Raw genomic sequence first — 19,097 nt, forward strand, 5'->3', positions numbered from 1 at the left:
TATCAAGCCCAGGCCTTGTGCATGTTAGGCAAGTGCTCCACCACTAAGCTCCGACCCACGACCCCAGCCCATTCTTAATGTTTTAAGGGCACATCATTTATCATGCATTATCACAGGACCCCAAATGTAGTACCAGTAGATGCTCAATGCGGTCTGCATTTTCCTCTTACTATAGTTTTCAAATATATTGGAGACTCTATACCTCAGTTTCTTTGATATATCCCACCTGGTTAAATGACATTAATCAATAAAAGAAGGGATTTGAAAGCACATTGCAAAATACAACATGCTAAGTTGTAACCAGTGGTATTCCATTTTAGGAACAAAACATTAGGGCAAATTTCAAGTAGCGTCTATTAATTATGCAACACCATATAATCCTTTTCCTCTCTGAAACCTGACAACCCAATTTCACAATTTTCTTAACACCAGAAAACCCTATGCTTTGGTGTCCAAAGCGTTCCTCCCCCATGTGCCTATTTAACACAGCACTTTTAAGAAACTACTGGATCCAAGGCGTTTGAAAGAGAACAAAAGTGACTTGGGTATGATCTCACTCTCTTCAAGTTTGCAATGCCAAGTGGATTCTGAAGCCACAAAAAAACAGGAGCACAAGGCTGTTTAGAAGAGTAAAATGGAAGACTTCAGGAAGAAGTATAGCAGTCAAGAGTCAGAAATAGTAGAACAGTAAAGGTTGGGAAAAGGGCATTTCATAAAGAGGAAAGAACATTTTGTAAAGAGAAAAGAATACATGGTGTCACACTGATGGAACTGGTAAACCGGAGGCAGATCAAAGGGTCCTGAATGCCAAACCAATGAGGAGAAATCAGCTTATAAACAAGCACTGAAGGAGGCTGAAGGTCACTGATATGGGGACTTGGAGCCAGGTTAGCTATTTCATTCAGATCAAAAGCTGAATGCATAAAATCCTCAAAGAAAAATGCAGAGATGAATAGGAAAATCAAGGACAGACTAGAACAATCGTGACAGAGATGCAGTGCCCCAGCAGCCAGGCCAGAAGAGACACTCAAGAATGGCTGGCAGCATTCTGTCCATCTGGGAGATGCCCCCATACGGAAAGGCCACTAGGGATTGCCACAGGGCAGAGTTAACAAACTGGGGAACCACGCAGATCCCACATGGCTAAGAAATGGAGATTTACGTGAAATGAGACCCAGAATGAGGCATTCAATATTTTCTTGACTCTGAGTTTATTTTATTTCTAATTAGGCTTTATCATTTAAGTGAATGATACCATATATGACTAATTAAGAAATCTCAATTCTTTTTTTTTTCTTTTTTTTATCATTTTTTTTCTTTTTTTTTATTGGTTGTTCACAACATTACAAAGCTCTTGACATATCATATTTCATACATTAGATTGAAGTGGGTTATGAAATTAATAAACCTCAAGAAGCAACATTTTTTACTTCGAGTCATGTAACACTGAAGATTAAATCATTCTGGAAATAAATGAAAAAGTAGCCTTTTGCTTCACCTGTACTTTTCTAAACCATCAAAGGAATTATATTCAATATTTGTTGATTGTTACCTAAAAGCCATCCAGTGTTTAAAAGCTAACCTATCTATCAGCGTCATTAGCTAAGTCCAAACTACATTTGAACTTTTCCTACATTCCAAAAATGCTTCATAAATAACTAAAATTGGATTATAATCCAGATGGACAAAAGATAATGCCATTAACTACCTTCTATAAACATCTAGGTTAGTCTTAGTTCACAAACATGTGTCAAGAGAATGAGCATATAATACTTTATGTCTGAAAAGACATTTCACCAAAAAGTATGTAAATGCATTAGCACAGTTGTGATTCAGGGGAAGTAAAATAAATTTCAGTATATACTGATTTATCAAGAAAGAATTTCCATTTATAAATAAAAAAGAAAAAAATGCAATAATTTATCTCAAATCTTACATGTATAGAACCTATTTTAAGAACTAACAACAACAACAACAAAACTTGGTAGTAAACAAAGCCTAACATTAGCGCTTATATTCATCTATGTTAAGAGAACATGCTAAGCTTCCAATTTCCTAAAGTCAAATAAGAAAAAGAAAGAGCTGCTACATAGGGAAGACTCAAGTAGAAAAATAAACTCAAAAAAACATTTAAGAAAATCTAGGATGAGGCAGACATTTAGAGTGTTCACTATGATTGTATCAGTTGTAAATCTGATGTTAACTTAGAATTCACAGCCAAAGTGAAAAACAAATTCATCTATACTGAGATAGTAGTATAAAAAGGAGAGAACTAGACAGTTATGCAATAACAGTGGAAGTTTTCAGCCTTTCTTCATACAGTACACTCACCACACCAAGGAGGAGATTTCAAGTGGGATGACCAGACCAAGTCAAAATGGCCCTGTCACCCATTTTAGTACTTCTTTTTAATCAATCCTTCATTTTCTGATTTAATTAATAATTTCCAACAAATGAATATGATTATTTTCCACAAGCAACCTGTTTCATTTTAAGAGAGTATTTACAAATCATTTATAAAGGTTTTTCACCAGAAAGAAACCAAACCAAAAGACAGCCTGCCCTCTAGCTAAAAGACATAGAAATGAAATGAGGGTGTCTTCACCTTGCAGTGGGATGAAGTGGATCAGTGCATAGGCTGGACCAGCCCAGGGCCTGATGCTTCTTCCTGCTTTCCCAAGTCACTTCGGGAGCAACCCCTGATAGAGTCGAGCAACATCAGATTCAGCATGGCATTCACAATTCTTTAAATCCCAGAAATGGAAATGGCAGCAATACTGGGATTATAAACTGTGTATTTCATTTATAGGGTACTGGAGTTGCATTTGCCCTTTAGATGATGTAATTTTACTATTAGAACTGAAAAGATAAGAAACAAAAAATTTTAGTAAAAGACTTTTTAAGTCTAAGACACGGAATTCTTTCTGTAATTATACTCGAGAAAGGAATATTAATTATATCTATGTTGTACACAGTTGGGGGACACAACCAAAAATGGAGAGTGAAGAAATTCTAAAAGAAAAATAAAGACATTGAATTTATATTTTTATAATATTTCACTTTCAATATATTCAAAAATGAAATGTGTCTTCCAAAAGACAGGACTAATAAGACAAGCATTTAAAATAAAGTTGTTATTCTTTCATTAATTTGTTTTTATAAATGCCATGGAGTTTATGTAAAATGCCATAAATGGTTTCTCAACCATGTTTTAATAACTAATTGCATATTTCAGGCCCAATCTCACAGATTACCGCCACAATTTTCCAACCTGCCCAGGGGCCTATGGTTGTATGAATAAAGAGAAGTCCAGTTTCCTGGAAGATTTTAAAAATTCTCTAATTCAAATGAACCATTTTTAAAAAGAATTTTTAAAGGAAGACAAGTAACACAAAATAACTTCATACTAATGACCATGGTAAAACCAATATTTTAGTACCAACTAGATTTTATATCAGTGAATCCAATGAGGTTCCTATTTCTAAGTGTTTAAAAGAAACACTAAACCTACATTTTCTGCAGAAACTCCTTAACCTTATGTGATAACTTCTACATTAAACAATGGAGTCCCATATCTTCATAGGTTACTGATACAGAAACGTATCAATTGATCACTGCACAGTGATAAATGACATTTTCTGTTCTATTCTCATATCCATCTGCAGAAGGAAAATAAAAACTAGCAAATCTTAAATAATAAGTAGGTTTCCTCAAAAAACTAATTATAGTATTTTACTTATAATTAGGACAATGATCAGACACCAGTTCAGTCACTTATCCAAGCAGGGAAAAGACACAATTTTATCTTCATTTTCCTTCTTTGAAAAATAAGATGATTATGCTAAAATGGATATTAGCTCAAGCTCCTTCTATCACTCAAATATGACCCTATGATTGCTCTGAATATACCTGAATTAAGGAAAAACAAACAAGACATCAAATCAAACTTGAACAGCAGATTGTAACACACCAGAAGAAGAAGATCCAGTCAGTAAGAAAAGATTCATTCACTGACCAGGGTCTACTCTCCATAACAAAACTAACATCTAAAACATCTAATGTCTAGATTCCTATTCCATCCTCTGGTAGGAAGCAGAACACACTATACACTGGTGCAGGTACAATATGTCCATCATCAGAAGAATTGGGGTTTTAGAGCAAAATCACAGAACTACAATTCTATCAGAGGTTATGCCATTTATTCTACATCTAACCTCAGGTGATTTAATCTGTTCTTCTGTATATTTCCTTTTGTACATGGTTTTCTTAAAGTGACCTAATGAAATAAAGTATACGTAATGTTGGGCTCAAAGTTAGCTAATAGCTTTACATGATCAGCTTATGTCAAGACAAAATGGACCAATTATTTCTACAACGATGCTCACACAAATAAACCCTCCTCTTGTACATTTCAAGAAGATGAAATGTATCAGTATCTAGAGGCTTTGAATTAAACCTAAAAACAACGTACTGGATTTCCTACTATATTATGAATAGGTTTTTTTTTAAATTATACTGTCTAAAAATGACACATTAAACATGATAAAATTATCACATTATCCCGATTCTACAATCCTGATGTGATTACATTGGACCAGAAGTTTTGGCAAAATGTTTGCCTGACATCACAAGAGACAAACAAGGAGGTGGTTGGTTGAAGTGTTCGCATTTCTACCAGTGGAGACATCAAATTACTGTCAAATGCACTCCACAGGGAGTGAAAATAATGTTCCCTCTGCAGTCAATTCCTCCTTTCAGGAAACAGTATGGGGAGGTGCTAGGGATACTAAGTTTACAACTCGGTATCAACTTCCTTAGGGCCTAATGCATTTATTCCAAATAAAAATGTGTGTTATAGTCTTACAGATATAGAAGCAGAGCTGTTACTTCTTTATGGAAAAAGCTTTATTTGCTTTACAGGATTATAATTTAAGAATGCCGATCATCTTAAGTACAGCAGTGTGAGGCGGGGGATGCAGGCAAAACCAGAGAAAGTTTTCTTTATCCTAAAATGTCTTTGCACAAAACTGTGTTACATGAAAGTTTCCACTCTAGGTACAGATTTAATTTTTACCCTATGCATTAACGATGTTTTTACATTTTCTTATTAATTTTGAAAAATTCTACAAAATGATCTGAAAGAGAATCTAACGCTGGCTAAAGATTTTTCTTTTCCTTCAATCAAATTTTAGGTATAAAACGCATAAGTTCTGAATGAGAAACAACTAAATGCATACTGTTTTATACCATTCAGAATTTTTTCAATTAATTACAGAGAATAAATAAATACATGATCTTCCAAAACCCCCGGTTTTTTTTAATTAAAAATAATACGGTAAAAATAACACAAAAAATAATTTCTCCCTATAGTGACTCCTCAAGAAATGACCAAAATACTCTACCAAGGTGTGGCAGGTGAACTGAAATCAGATGCATCAAAAATTTCTAAAATGATAACACAAAATTTAAAAAAATATGAAACAAATGCAAAATTAATTTGTGTTTCATGGGAAATAACAAGGGTTCTATAGTAAGAAAATGCCGAAAAGATTAAATATTTTCTATCCTTGCTAAAAAGTTTTCTAAAAGCTACACTGAAACATTTCAAAATCAATGGACTTCATGCAACCCAAGAGAATTTGGAAAACATTTCTCTAAAAACCAATCCAGAACACAGGATGTCAATTTGGAAATAATGGAAGCATATTTTGTTTTAAAAATAAAAAAAAAAAAAATTTAAAGACGAAAATTCAAGTTAACATCCCAGTGATTAACTCTGGGACTGCTTAGCCAAGAACAACTTTCGGCACTTAACACATAAAACTGTCAGTTTCCTCTGCTTGGAGACAAAACACACAAAAAGCAAACATTCACTGCTATATTATCCTGGACATGAAAGATAGAACTTTTAAAAAGGTGATCAGTCTGAATATTGGTACCTAATATGATAGTCATGCCACAGTTCCTAAGAATCAGCTGCAAATTCCAAACCTTAGAACTATGCTTAGTGGATAGCTACTATTCTAGATTTGTTACTCCCTAAACCTTGATAGAAATATGATCATTTATTACACTATAGTAGCTCAACGCATAAGTATGTTAAGCAGCCTGGGCTTGATGTTATTGAGTACAGCCACCACAAACAACAAGTAAAACTCTTTTTATTAAAGACCTCAAAGCATTGATAACCTGATACTTGGCGTTTCTACTTCTTGTGAATCTAAAACAGACTGATGGTGAGAGTTTTTACAGAACTCTTCTTCTCTAAATCAAGATAACAGGCCTTTCAAGCATCATTCACGATCGAATGGTCCAATTCACATTTATAAACTTGGAATACAGAGTTGGGTAGAAGTACTGAGTAACTAAAATTGCCTTAATCTTTTTGCCAGAAATATGTCACAGTTGGTGCTTATAATTGTTTCCAAGTTATACCACAACTTTATTTAATTTCATTCAATGCATTTCCTCATAGGAATGGGGTAGCAAAGGCCTGTTCAACAGCAAACAATAAAATCAAATTATTATTTCACTGTATGTAAGCTTCTTACACTGCTCCCCCTAAAATATACATATTATAAAGAAATGTAGGTTTAAAAAAAATCCTACAGCTGGCACATTCTTCAACTAAAAGGGTAAATCCTTACTCCTCCAGAAATTGAAATATTAGACCTCAAACGGGGTAAAAAGGGGAAAGAAAAAAATGGTAATAAGGTATGGCAGAATAATCCAGGGGAAGCATGCTTGGTCTAAGCGTAATTTTCTCTAGTATCCTAAAATCAACGGTATCATGCAACCCAGGATCTCTGCTCACTCTTCTGACAATCATCCAGAGGATTTTCAGAAAGAAAGACTCTAGTTTTCTAGTTGTACTTCCAAATGCCAAATCAACTCACAGGACCTTCCTCTCCTGAAGGAACATAGCACAGTAGCCTACCAGAAGCTAGAGAAGACTTTTTGTCACAAGGAGCAAGGAACTATGAGTATGACCCCAATGGGGTTTATCTAGAACCCCCAAGGGCCACAGGCAAAGAGGCCAAAGCTTTCCATGTTAAAAGTAAGTAAGTAAGTAAGTAAATAAATAAATCCATCTGTAGCGATAGTTCTTTACATGATTATGGGTTGTACAGTATCTTAGTCCCCCTTCTGTTCAGATATAGGTACATATATATCCTTTTAAAAAGGAACTAAAAATGTAGAAAACAACAAAAAAGGAGGAAAACTTGCTTGAAGTAATATCTGTCCCCAATCTCCATTTCTAATCATTATTGGTCTCAGTCTTACAATTTCATTATGGCCAATAATACACTGAATTACTGAGGCAGTGAGAAGAGCAGAGATGAACAAAATTCAACATTAACTATGAGAAGCTGAACTATTTGCAGAGTAAAAAGTGCAAGACACATACACAAGTAAACACATGTAACATGAAAGGGTTAAGTGTGTGACAGCAAACATGCACAATCACGCACAGATTTCCAAGTAAAATGTGTACAACAGGATTTTTACTATTGGTCTAAAATCTAAGTTACAGCTTTCTTTCAGATTATCAAAGTATGAAGAAAAAGGAAAATATGTTGTAAATAATTAGGGCATTCTTTCAAGAGTATAAATTGTCTTAAGAACAAGACATTTAAAAATAGAATTAACGTGATGGGATACAGAATAAAATAAACAGTTTCTGTAATTGAGGTTTAAACGACAGTGAGTTCCTAAAAGTAATTTACCACATCTTACACTCAGAGAATGTAATGGAAACACATTCTAAATGCAAAGGAGAAACACCTCTTACTGTTTGTTTATAAATCACAGAAAATAATACTTCATATAAGTTCTTTGCTTAACTGTTCGCACTGGCTATTTGTACCTAATTTTCCACAACTTTTCTTGGTTTGCAGAACTAAGGAGCAAGTTTTGCAATTATCTCTAAAAAGGGATATCCATCCAGTGATAATCATAATCACTTTTACTTATAATTATTTATTAACAAATTCAGCAACCAAATACAATATGATTTTAAAAGATCTCAAAGGTACATAAAGAAATAACTGGTTTTACTCTCTGCAAATTTTCAGTAAACTAGGTTAAAATTTAAAAGTTGATAAAGTATTATTAACAATTCAAAAATAAACTAATATATTGAAAAATTAAGTAATATGGATTATTAAAATTAATATATATGCCCAGCCATGAGCCCACAAACTGAAAGGTATCTTTTAAAAGTAAAGTCAGCTAATTATCTCTCAAAAATATTTAATGGCATCCAAATTAAAGCAAAAACAAATGCCAACGTCTCTTAGGAACTTTTATATGTTCAGAACTACCTAACAGTACTGAAAGACAAGTAGGCTGATGTATTTATTTCTACATCTTGCAGAGCTGAAGATGATGTGTGGATAATGACATCAGAGAGTGCACACAAGTAGAATTTGGTTTTTAATTTGCCTTACCAATCTCACTCTCATTTCAGAACTAAAATGGTAATTAAATTAACTCTCAAATAGGTGTTGAGATGCACTAAATAATTTCAATTCACATTAGAGAGACTCAGGTCATTTCAAAAAATATGTAATATGGTAAAATTCCATGTAAAGCCTGTAAAGCAAAAATATTCTATAGGAGTGAGAACACAAACGAGTACATGTACATGGGCATACTTAGGTATTATGAAGTCACAAATTCATATGCTGCCTTTTGCATAACCCAGAGAGAGAAAAAAAGCCAACCCTGAATTAGTAAGGCTTAATTCCTCTGTACATGAACTGCATCATGTAATAGAAAAATTAGATTCCACAAGCTAACTTCTGCCACACATATTTACACTATTCATAGGGCTATCTAAGTTCCTGAAAAAATACAGAGAAACTGAAATGGTGATTCACAAGAATTAACAAAAAGCTACACTGCATATGTTATATTATTAATCTTCCCTGATTTGTAAGCTTCATACTCTACAAGGTAAAACAGCTCTTGATCAAAACACTTTTTATCTATTGCTATATATAAAATATATTTAAAGTATAAATAACAATGTGATGTCATCTATCACCCTATGTTGGTTCATTATCATTATAATATTCAATTTAATTATATAATAGTAGTAATGTTTTTTTAAAACTTGGGACATGTATATTAGATAATATAAATGTTTATTATTCCTTATAATACTATACTACTTGCTATCATGAATACAAAGTAATTATAGATAAAGTAATTATTAAGGCAAATAAGAGGACCATGCTTTCTTCAAATTAAAGAAAAAGAAACAAAAAATAAACTGTGGACACTTGTATATTTCCTTCTAACACTATCTACTATAAAAGGCTTAAAGAGCAGACAATGAATCATTTGTTTATTCAAGTGTTAAATAAATTGCATATATGTTAGCTTCTGACTTACTTAAAAGTATTTGGAACATTTTCCAGAGCCTATTTTGACTGTGTCAATTACCTAGATACCAAAGTTGTTGTACTGTGTTGCTTGATGAAATAGGACATACAGCAACCCTCAAAACCAGTATTACAAGCCTGGCAAATAGCATCACATTTGGGTGACGCACAGAATCCATCACCCTAGGGAAAAACGCATAGGATCACAGTACAGAGTCTTTACATGTTCCATATTATTTCTACATAACGTTTTGAGCTGATAGAATTGTGACCTATAAAGTGCTAGTCCATAAAATGTATATCCAGAAACAGCACTGTCACTTCCCTGCTCCCTTCCACGGAAATGGAACTTTTGAAAAATGATCTCAGACGCAGTTCTTAAAATACACTGCATGGGGGCATTTTGATTTACAGATTTTTCTTCTTTTCAAATTTCTTAGTAAATTCAGAGTATATGTAAGTATTATGATAACAATGGATTCACAATGTTAAACCGCCATACTCACTTCAAACTTCTAAACCGTATAAAGTCATGTAGCTCCTTAAAAGATTCACATTTAAAGCACAGAGTTTCTTACAGCATATTAAAGTCCACCGTTAAGGTGTATCTTAGCAATATTACATGCATTACATACATAAAACACACCTACAGTAGCATACATATATGACCGCAGTAACTTAAACGCAGTGCTATCGTGATACCTGAAGTACTTGCAGGTATTTACTGTGCTAGAATTCCCCTCATAGGTAGCCCACTACTATCAAAATATTACACAAATCAAAATACATTACCTTTGTTCAAATAATACTGCTGTTCATTATATAACATAAAGAGTCATCCTTAATCTCCCAGGAACCAAGATAGTGGTGGATTCTTGGAGCAGAGGTGGTGCAGAATGGTTTGAGGCAAAACCGAAACATATTGTTTAAGTAAACCTTAAGGGGAGGGGATCATATGCGCAATTGATGGATTTTTTTTTCTTGTATCATCTTCCACAAAGCCTCCCCCAACCCCTCCCCACCACTCAACAGTAAACAAACTGCTGATATTAAAGGACCATAGCTCCAAATACCTCCCTCTGCCTTTTTCCCTTCTTCCTAAACTTTATTACTCTCCCATCAGTTTTGAAGTAACAAAACAACATTCATTAAATAAAAATCTATGGAAGACATACTCATAACTTGATATTTATGTTTGAAAACTTTGTAAAAAAAAAATTTAAGTAAATCAAGACCTACTCCAAGAAACTTCCACTGCGCTGATATGAACAACACACAGCTCAAGTTCTTTTAAGGTTTTCCTGACAAATTCGTAAGTAAAAGAGCAGTTAGCAAAGATGGAATACTCTGGATGGGAATAAAGTCTGCAGCTTTCACAGGAAAATCTGAGAAGCACATCAAGTAAATCAAATCTGTTAAATATCTAAGCGGAGAACACTTGAAGGGCCCTAAATATGCAGAATGCTTTTCATAATTATAAAAGCCTCAAAGAGTTTACTCCTCCTGTGTTCAATGCTGAATTTTCAATATGTATTATTCCTTAAATAAGCTCTGAGTAAGGAAGGGGGGAAAAAAATCACAGGAACAAATTCAGGATTAAAAACAAAGTCCAAGATAAGTAACCGTAAGATTTAGACCTCTGCAAGCATTCACATCAGAAATGTCGATACTCAGTTCTGACCCACCAAATGGGGTGGAGGGCCCCATTTCTGGGTGGAGGATTTTTCCCCAAGGAAGGAAATACTGGCATAAGTCTATTTGCCCCCACAAAAGATTTTCTTGCCTGCCAATTTCGGAAGTTGCCCAATGTCAATCAACATCACCAAGATGTCTCTTAACTACAGAAAGTTCTCTTTGCCTTGTCAGAAAGAGAGAAGACGACTATTAGAAAGAAAGAAAGAAAGAAAGAAAGAAAGAAAGAAAGAAAGAAAGAAAGAGAGAGAGAGAGAGAAAAAGAAACGGTAACTAAAAATTACTGCTTGATAAATAGGGTTAAAAAATATCATGTAAAATTCTAAGGGAAAAAAAAAAACTCTAGTCGAAACACATGGACCCTTAAAACTTATGTTTTCAATCTAAAAATGCATTTTGGTAGTTTCATCTATTTTCCTTCCTCTGCACATAAAAGTGATTAATGTCACAACTAAACTTCCACATTTTAGGCTCTTGCTAACAGGTGTGGCATTCTTTATATACACTATTCATCGACCTTTTGCCAGTGATAACCTTACTTAATCTCCATTGAAACAAAACCAATGTTTTTTTCCCCAAACAAAAAAGAAATAAGGGAATGCAAATACCCATTCTCCCCTAAACCCAAAAACTGTTTAAGTTACGGTAACCTGAAATGCCCAGCCATCACAAAGAGCAATTGGAGAACTCCAGCAGTGCTCAGCAGGAAAGATTTTTAATAACAGATTGAAAAACAAGAATAAAAATAACTGCATCAACAGAGCCTTTCTTCCTCAGGCCACAAGCCCGTTCTTAGTTGAACTTTTTTCTTTTTCTTAAAAAAAAAAAAAAAATGGCATTTTGGCCACTAAAACCAATCCAGAACATTATTAAAAGTTAAAAGCTACCAATTACTTCTGTCTGTTCTTTTAAAGCAAAGTTTGGCATTACGTCAGTTGGTTTAAAGAAAACAAGAAAGAGAGAGAGAAAGAGTAGGAGAGAAAGTTTCCTACTTGTATAAACTAAACCACCAGGGAAGGTGTCTAGCCACTTGTGAAGTATTTACTGCAGGTTTTTAAAGAGATAGAAACGTTTTAAAAATTAAAAGATTTTTATTATTTTTAATAAATCGTACTTAAGAATGACAAGTCTATCTTTAATGTCTGCTCTGGGATGTTTTAATGTTATCTGCATTTCAATGATAGCTTTGAATCAGAAAATGATTTCCAATGATGCTTCAAACTTGAAGTGCATAGATAAGTTCATTTTTGTTTTTGCTACTTGGATTTGTGCTCTTGGGGGAAAAGTGGGATAACAAAAAGTAGACACCCCTTCTATAATAGCCACTATAATTGCAGTCACTATCACTAGTCAGGTTTCTTCATCTAACTAACTTAACAATTTAAATAATTTCCTCCCAAGATCCATCCCCAAATTCAATAACAAGAGTTTTCTTAAGTGCAAATATCTCTTTCTAACCTAAATCAAATTCTACATTATTACACCTATCAAAAAACCAAAGACCAACAGATTCAGTTTTCAGAGCTATGAGAGCCACTGTGTGATATGACAACTCAAAAAGTGACCATAATTATAATATCAAAGTCATTACTTATGAAAGTCAAAAATAATAGAATATTCTATACCAATTAATGACTGATTTTGGATCCACTTACACCCAAGGATAAATTTTTTAAAGCATTTATTCTCTCTATAGCACTGTTTGTTACTGAACAGTACCATAAAACAATACTTGATATTTCAACATATTTACTTTAATCAACTAGTTAAAACTTTTAGGAGACAAATGATTTTGATAATTATTTTTAAAGCTGCCCAATTTTTAAAAATATAAAGTGCATTAGTCTTTCTCTAATATATGTGACCATTATAAGTACCCTAAGAGAATTAGATTAAATTTCTGCTTGGCAAAGGCTAGAAGAGCGTCTTTATATTAAATCTACTGGGGAGCTCTAAAATCCCATAAATCATAACTATTAAAGTAACAAAGAATTCACTTCCTTCTGTATGATATCAAAAGACAAATATAGTTATCCCATAGATACACAACCAAAGTAAAACCAAGTCTAGATATGCTGTTATTAATTTCCCCAAATATCAATAACTAGTAAATCAGGAAGATAAATGAGTAAACAAGACTCAGAACTAGTCATCAAGGGTATTAGTAGTCATAACCAGCAAAAGAGGAAGAAAGAGAAACCTCTGTTACCTGGAAGCTTGACCAAGGATGAACAACAGAAAATAAGCCCATAAAACTTGCCTGTTTTTATCAAATTGATTGTAACTGTGAGCTGCAATATTTGGGACAGAACTGTCTGAGTTTATAGTTTTCTACGCCTGCCAAAAACAGATGCAGACTACCACACTAGCTGTCCTGCGGAAACTAAATTAAGCAAAGGCAAATATCAAGTGGAAAGTTGTCAGTCTGTTGAATGAATGGCTTCATTTTACACACTAGAGAATATCTTCATAAGAATATGTTTTAATGTAAGCCAGTCATTTTAAGTGCATTGCTTATTACAAAAATAATAATTTCCCTTTAAATCAATTATAGACACCTTCCCATAACCTTCTTAAAGTCTATTTTGTTTTATACACAACAGCATAGTGTTGTAAGATGATTGTTCGCCATCAAAGGAAGTACTGAAGTAAAAAACATAATAATAATTTTTAAATCCACATAGCATGAAAAGTGTTTTAAAAGCCAGTTATCACCATGGATCCCAATTTCAAAATGAAATAAAGTTCTAGTCCAAGAACAATTTTTTGCAAGTCCTTTTAAAACTTTCAGTAATGTTTATTTACTTCAACAAAGACAGGAAGGCAAGAGTTTATTAAAATCTAACACCCTTTGGCTTATTTTTTAGTTAAAAAAAATGCAAAAGTCATTAAATTAAAAGTGTGGTTTCTATCTCCGAACACATATGCATACACATCTCATCATCATCACAATAATAGAAACATCATTGAAATACTAGACTCCTAAAAGCAGCTTTTCCACAGATGCATTCGTCTCCCTGTTTTGAAGGTTTTCCTTTGAATGAAGATCTCCTTATGTGTATTACAGAGATCTCCACTGTAGAAATCAGAATAAATTCACAAGTAGTATATGACTTAAAAGAAAAGTAAAAATAATACTGAAATATGGTAGGGCCACATATAACTGACTTATGAATGTGCATACTGATTTGGATCCTAAGCTGTTTTATAAGCAAGTGGGTAGAAAATTTTTATAAAATCATTTAAAATATAAGTAGTCGTCAAATATGCTCAGTTCTGAATTCAACCCAGACTTCACAGCTGCTATGACACTTTCCTCCTTTTCTTTAGTGCTACCTTTAAGACACAAAAGACACAATCTAAACAGTCCCAGAGACCCTAACAGCATCTAAAATTCAAAGAAGTGACAAACTATGTATTAGGCACTTGCTGTGTTCCACCATTTATTTAGAGAGTGTCAGGCTTGGTTATTATGTGTGTGAAAGCATTCTGCACACACATATCCTAACTTACAACAGATAAATCAGGAGGCCATAAACGGCAGCTCACCGATGGTAAATAAGACTTTGCCAACAGAGTACTCATGAAGCTTCAGAATGCCTTACATTTAGAGAAATCAAGTCGGAATGTTGGCACTATAACTCTATTCCCTCCTCGGGTGTTTTATTTTCACATTATTAATATCCAGAAATAATCATTAAACTTTAGCACGTTATTGGCCCTGACTATTGAACTGACTGGAGATGTTTTTATCCAAGGGTACAGCTTTAAAAGGAAGTTATGAAATCTAAAGAGAGATAAACGCTAAGAACTATATGTTTAACTTCTTAAGATTCAGCACATCATTAATAAACTTTCACTTAAGGTAAAAAAAAAAATCCTCATAATTTTGGTATCATTTCCAGACTGTGCTGTCAGCATCAGAACTTACAGGAAATGCTTCATCTTCCCATACAAACCCTGTATTTATTCACAACCCTGGCATACTTGGGGTAAGGGGGGGAAAAAAGCCCGCATGATTATTTTAGATCCTTTGCTTTTTCACATTAACCGGTGGGATGGCTGAGAACGTCTGCTAGGCAAATGAGCAACGTGTAAGAAACTTAACAGTGAGCTCAAAAACTTTCATTCTCATTTTGTCCACGTCAAGAACTGAACTGGCTGCCCGCATTACTTTCCTTTACTGTCCCTGGCATTTTTAACTCTGGCAGCCCTGTCTAAATGATCAACTTTTCCTAAAACCAGAAGGAAAGAAACATGATGCCAGCCAGATCCATAGGTTTTAGCTTCAGAGCTGGAGGACTTTGAAGAGTTGTTGGAGGGTTCCTATTTTATTTTTGCTTTGAGCCATCAAATTTAGCCAACAACCAGGCCTAGAATTATCATTTCTTATAATTTTGTCTCAGGCCCTATCTATATTTTGCTTTTGTACTCATTATCTCTCCCCAGCTCTTTCCTTGTTCACCTGGTAGGTTTACAAAAGTTCAATGAATCTACAAAAGTTCAATGAATCGGCCTAACTTGTCTCGCATTTGACTATTCCGCTAAGCTTCTCACTTCACTTACCTTGCTTAAACTCTAGCCGTGATTTTCCAAAATAGGATAAGGATGAATATTCTATAATAATTTTGATTCATCAATAAGATCCATCGCTCTTACTCAAAAACTTTCAAAGTATCAATTCTGGGGCCTAAAAAGATATGGGGAAGTAAAGCAGGTCCTAAAATTTAATAAGTCCAAGATTCCCTCTGAAACCCCACCAGTCCTTGTCCGCCCTCTAACTTAAATTGCTTTAGAGTCCTAGGGCCATAAAACAGTTACTGACTTCCCTGGGGAAAAAGGGAAACACCACTATCTCAAGACAGGTACTAAACAAAAAAGCTTTTCCAGCCACAAAAACAGCTTTGCACTTCAAACAGCTCCCACCTCCGCCTCACCCTCAAATTATTCATGGGGTCCTATAATCCTGGAGTTATTTGGAGGGACAGCGGTGTTTGCCTTGGCCTTTCAAAGATGCGTTTCAGACTCTACAGCCCAAACAGGAACTAGACAGAAAGCAAAGCTCCTGTCCGCCTGGATGTCCCACCGCTGTCAGGCATTTAATCACCGGCCAGTGTCCCCTGACCCGCGCGACACATGGCGCATCAACCGCACCGCAGAGGAAGTCTTCCCCTTCCTCAGCCCCTACGGAAGCTCCCTGGCTGCAAGGCCCCGCCACATGGCACCGACAGGGCACAGACCCCTGGGCCAGGCTGCCCTGTGCCGCTCAGAGGCGGGTGCATCAAGGGGATGCGACACCCTCCTTCTCCAGCCCCAGCTGGGCCTTTAAGGGAAAAAAGTTTGAAGCCTGGCTTTGTAAACTCTTCAAAGCCAAAGCCAGTCCTGTGCTATTTCCCCACTTTGGGGACCACACGAAGGCCCCTTTCTGAGCCCCTCCCAAGTTTGCCCAACTTACTACTCTGCATGCCGGTGCCTAGTCTGCTCCCCGCTTGTCAGGAGCCCCCAGGAAACTTGCGGCGGCGGCGGCGGCGGCGGCGGCGGCGGCGGCGGCCCCTCGGGTCCAACCACCTCCAGCTCCTCCGCTGCGCCCGGTAGGAGAGAATTAAAATCAGCCAGAAAGAGACAGCGAGGGGGAGTGGGGCTGCGAGGGGGAGGGGGCACCGGCCTGAAACTTCTTTTTTTGGCAAATGGGGATTTGTTTTTCCTCCTCCCCGGCGGCTGAACTTGACCCTCCTGACTCCAGGGGCTACTGCAGTTTGAAGTCGCTGGTTTCCAAGGCTCCGTCGCCTCAGACCCACCAAAAGGAGGAAAGGAAGCGGGGAAAGGAGAGCAGAAGAGAAGAAAGAAAGAAAGAAATCACACGCGCAGAAAGGAAGAAAGAAAATGCATGTGAAACCCGAGAAGCCTGCGCTTGGCTTTCTGCACACTCTCCCTCTGCTTTTTTTTTTTTTTTTTTTTTTTCCAAAGAAAGTCACTTTTAATTCCCAGGGCTCCCCGCTCGCGATCGCCCACATTTTGCGCACACACGCGCGGGCGCAGCACTCGCATCGCGGCGCCCGGAGCCGGGCGAGGGCAGCCCGCGCCCCCCGCGCCCCCGGCCCCGGCCCCGCGGCCCGCCGGGCCTCCCCTCCTTACCTGTTGATTAATCGTCAAGAACACCCTCGGCAGCCCGAAAGATGGTGGCTCGGCGGCCAGAGCCATGAACCGTCTTCTGTTGTTTGCAGAGTTGATCTTGGATTATTGGGGGGGGGGGGAGAAAAAGGTCTTTCCTGCCTCCCCCCCTTTCCCTTCCCTCCCCCCCCCTTAGGAAAAAAGAGAGAGAGAGAGAGAGAGAGAAAGAGAAAGGAAATAGAGCAAGGATGTGCCCGGTGCCGGGTGGGAGAGGGGAGGGGGTGTTGTTTTTTGTTTAAAAAAAAAAAAAAAGAAAGAAAGAAAAGAAAAAATAGGAAGGCGAGAGAGCGATCGAGAGGACGCGAGGTCTGGAGAAACGAGCAGCACCAAAAAAGAGGACGCTTGAGATTGCAGTGAGATCGGGTCTTTATCAGAAATGTTATCGCTTGTCAGGACCTCAGTCTCCGCGCATTACGTCAGTTTCAAGACACCAACACTATTAATATCAAAGGAGCCTTCGCGGAGGAAAGCGCCACCCCAGACCGAGCTCCCTTAAAGAGACAGCGCGAGCGCGCGTCCCCGCGCCGCCGCCGCCGCCGCCGCCCCGCCCGGCCCCGAGCACCCGCCGCCGCCGCCCGCCGGGACCGGCCCCGGCCGCGGCCAGCCGGCTGCGCGAGAACTTCGCCCGAGTCTGAGCGCCGCAAATGAGCGCGGCGCGGGGCAGGGGCTCGGCCACCTTCCCGCCCCGCCTCCCCGCCGCCTCCCCACCCCCACGTGTGAACGTGCGGGCTGGAAAAGAAGGAAAAATCGGAACGCTTTGGGAATAAAGCGATAAAGACGAGGACCTACCTTGGGGGTGTGGGGGGTGCGCGGGGGGCAGGCAGTGCGTAGCGGCCAAGGCGACGTTCCCCAAACACTCGGAGATGCTGTCCCGAACAATTCAAAGAACTCTTAAAAGTGCTCTTACCTTTTCGGTGGTGACTTTCCCTCGCCCTCTCAATTAAACGACGCACGGTTCCTGTGTGCGTGTGCGCCCCCTCCCCCGCCCTTTATCTGTGGCGAGAAGTCTCGGGACACCTCGTCGTCGGTGGTCAGGGTTTCCCATGTTCTGATGGCAAGAGGGCTGCAGGAGAACAACTTGAACTCTATCCTGAGTTGGAGAAGTGCGGACTGAGGTTGCTATGGTTTTCTGAGCTGAGGAGAAGGCAGAAGCTCAATGGGTGCTTTAAGGGGGTATCACAAAATAGATAGAATGGGAACATTATTCAAATACTGCCAGATTCATACATGCTGCTCTTTGGGGTTTTAGTGGCAGATAAGGAACGCTGAATTTGGCATGACATTCTTTTTCCTACTTCACATCTCCAGATTTTCTCATTAAGAGAAATTGCCTCCACATAAAGTTTACTGAAATGAGCGGTGTTTTTTTGTTTTTAACTTCTAAAGATCAACAATGCATAAAACATTACCATGACAGGATTCAAAGTATAGGAGGTGTTAAAAACCAAGTAAACATTTCTTGGGCATTTGGACTTCTTTTCTTCAGTTGGGTGACTTTAAGTGGCATGTTTTTCCTTTGGTGAAAATCAGTTTAAAACTAATTTTGTGCTAAAACGAGAAACATCCTTCTCTAAACTACAGAATGATTAAAATTAGAATTTTAGAGAGGTACAATCATGAATCTGTGAGCTGAAGATGAAGTGATTTCCTCCGAAATATTTTTCACTAAATGATTCTTGCATCTTTTTAGAGAAAAGATGAGTTTATTTGCGAAACATACTATTATCAGGGATAAAAAAGCCATATCATAATAAAAAATTGAAACAAAATATGTGCTTTCAGAACCTTACCCTTTTTTTCTGTAAGGTCTTTAATTCTACTTAATATACCCAATCAGACAGATAT

The 19,097-nt window shown here is 37.1% G+C and overlaps 1 protein-coding gene across 4 annotated transcripts in view; it reads right to left on the reverse strand.

The window, feature by feature from the left end:
- Window positions 1–17,825, reverse strand: part of TRPS1 (transcriptional repressor GATA binding 1) — a 241,136-nt gene extending 223,311 nt beyond the window's left edge. For 3 of the 4 annotated variants that reach the window (XM_081266196.1, XM_081266194.1, XM_081266193.1), the window contains exon 1: window positions 17,217–17,825. Coding sequence is in view for 1 of the 4 variants with exons in the window: in XM_081266195.1 (XP_081122321.1) it covers window positions 16,537–16,546 (10 nt within the window). In the remaining 3 variants the exon portion in view is untranslated. Of the gene's footprint in view, window positions 1–16,536; window positions 17,055–17,216 lie in introns of those variants that run through there. The other variant, XM_081266195.1, reaches the window with a different exon arrangement.
- Window positions 17,826–19,097: the final 1,272 nt, after the last annotated feature.

Source organism: Spermophilus citellus, assembly GCF_964194105.1.
Source record: "Spermophilus citellus genome assembly, chromosome: 14".
Lineage (NCBI taxonomy): Eukaryota > Metazoa > Chordata > Mammalia > Rodentia > Sciuridae > Spermophilus > Spermophilus citellus.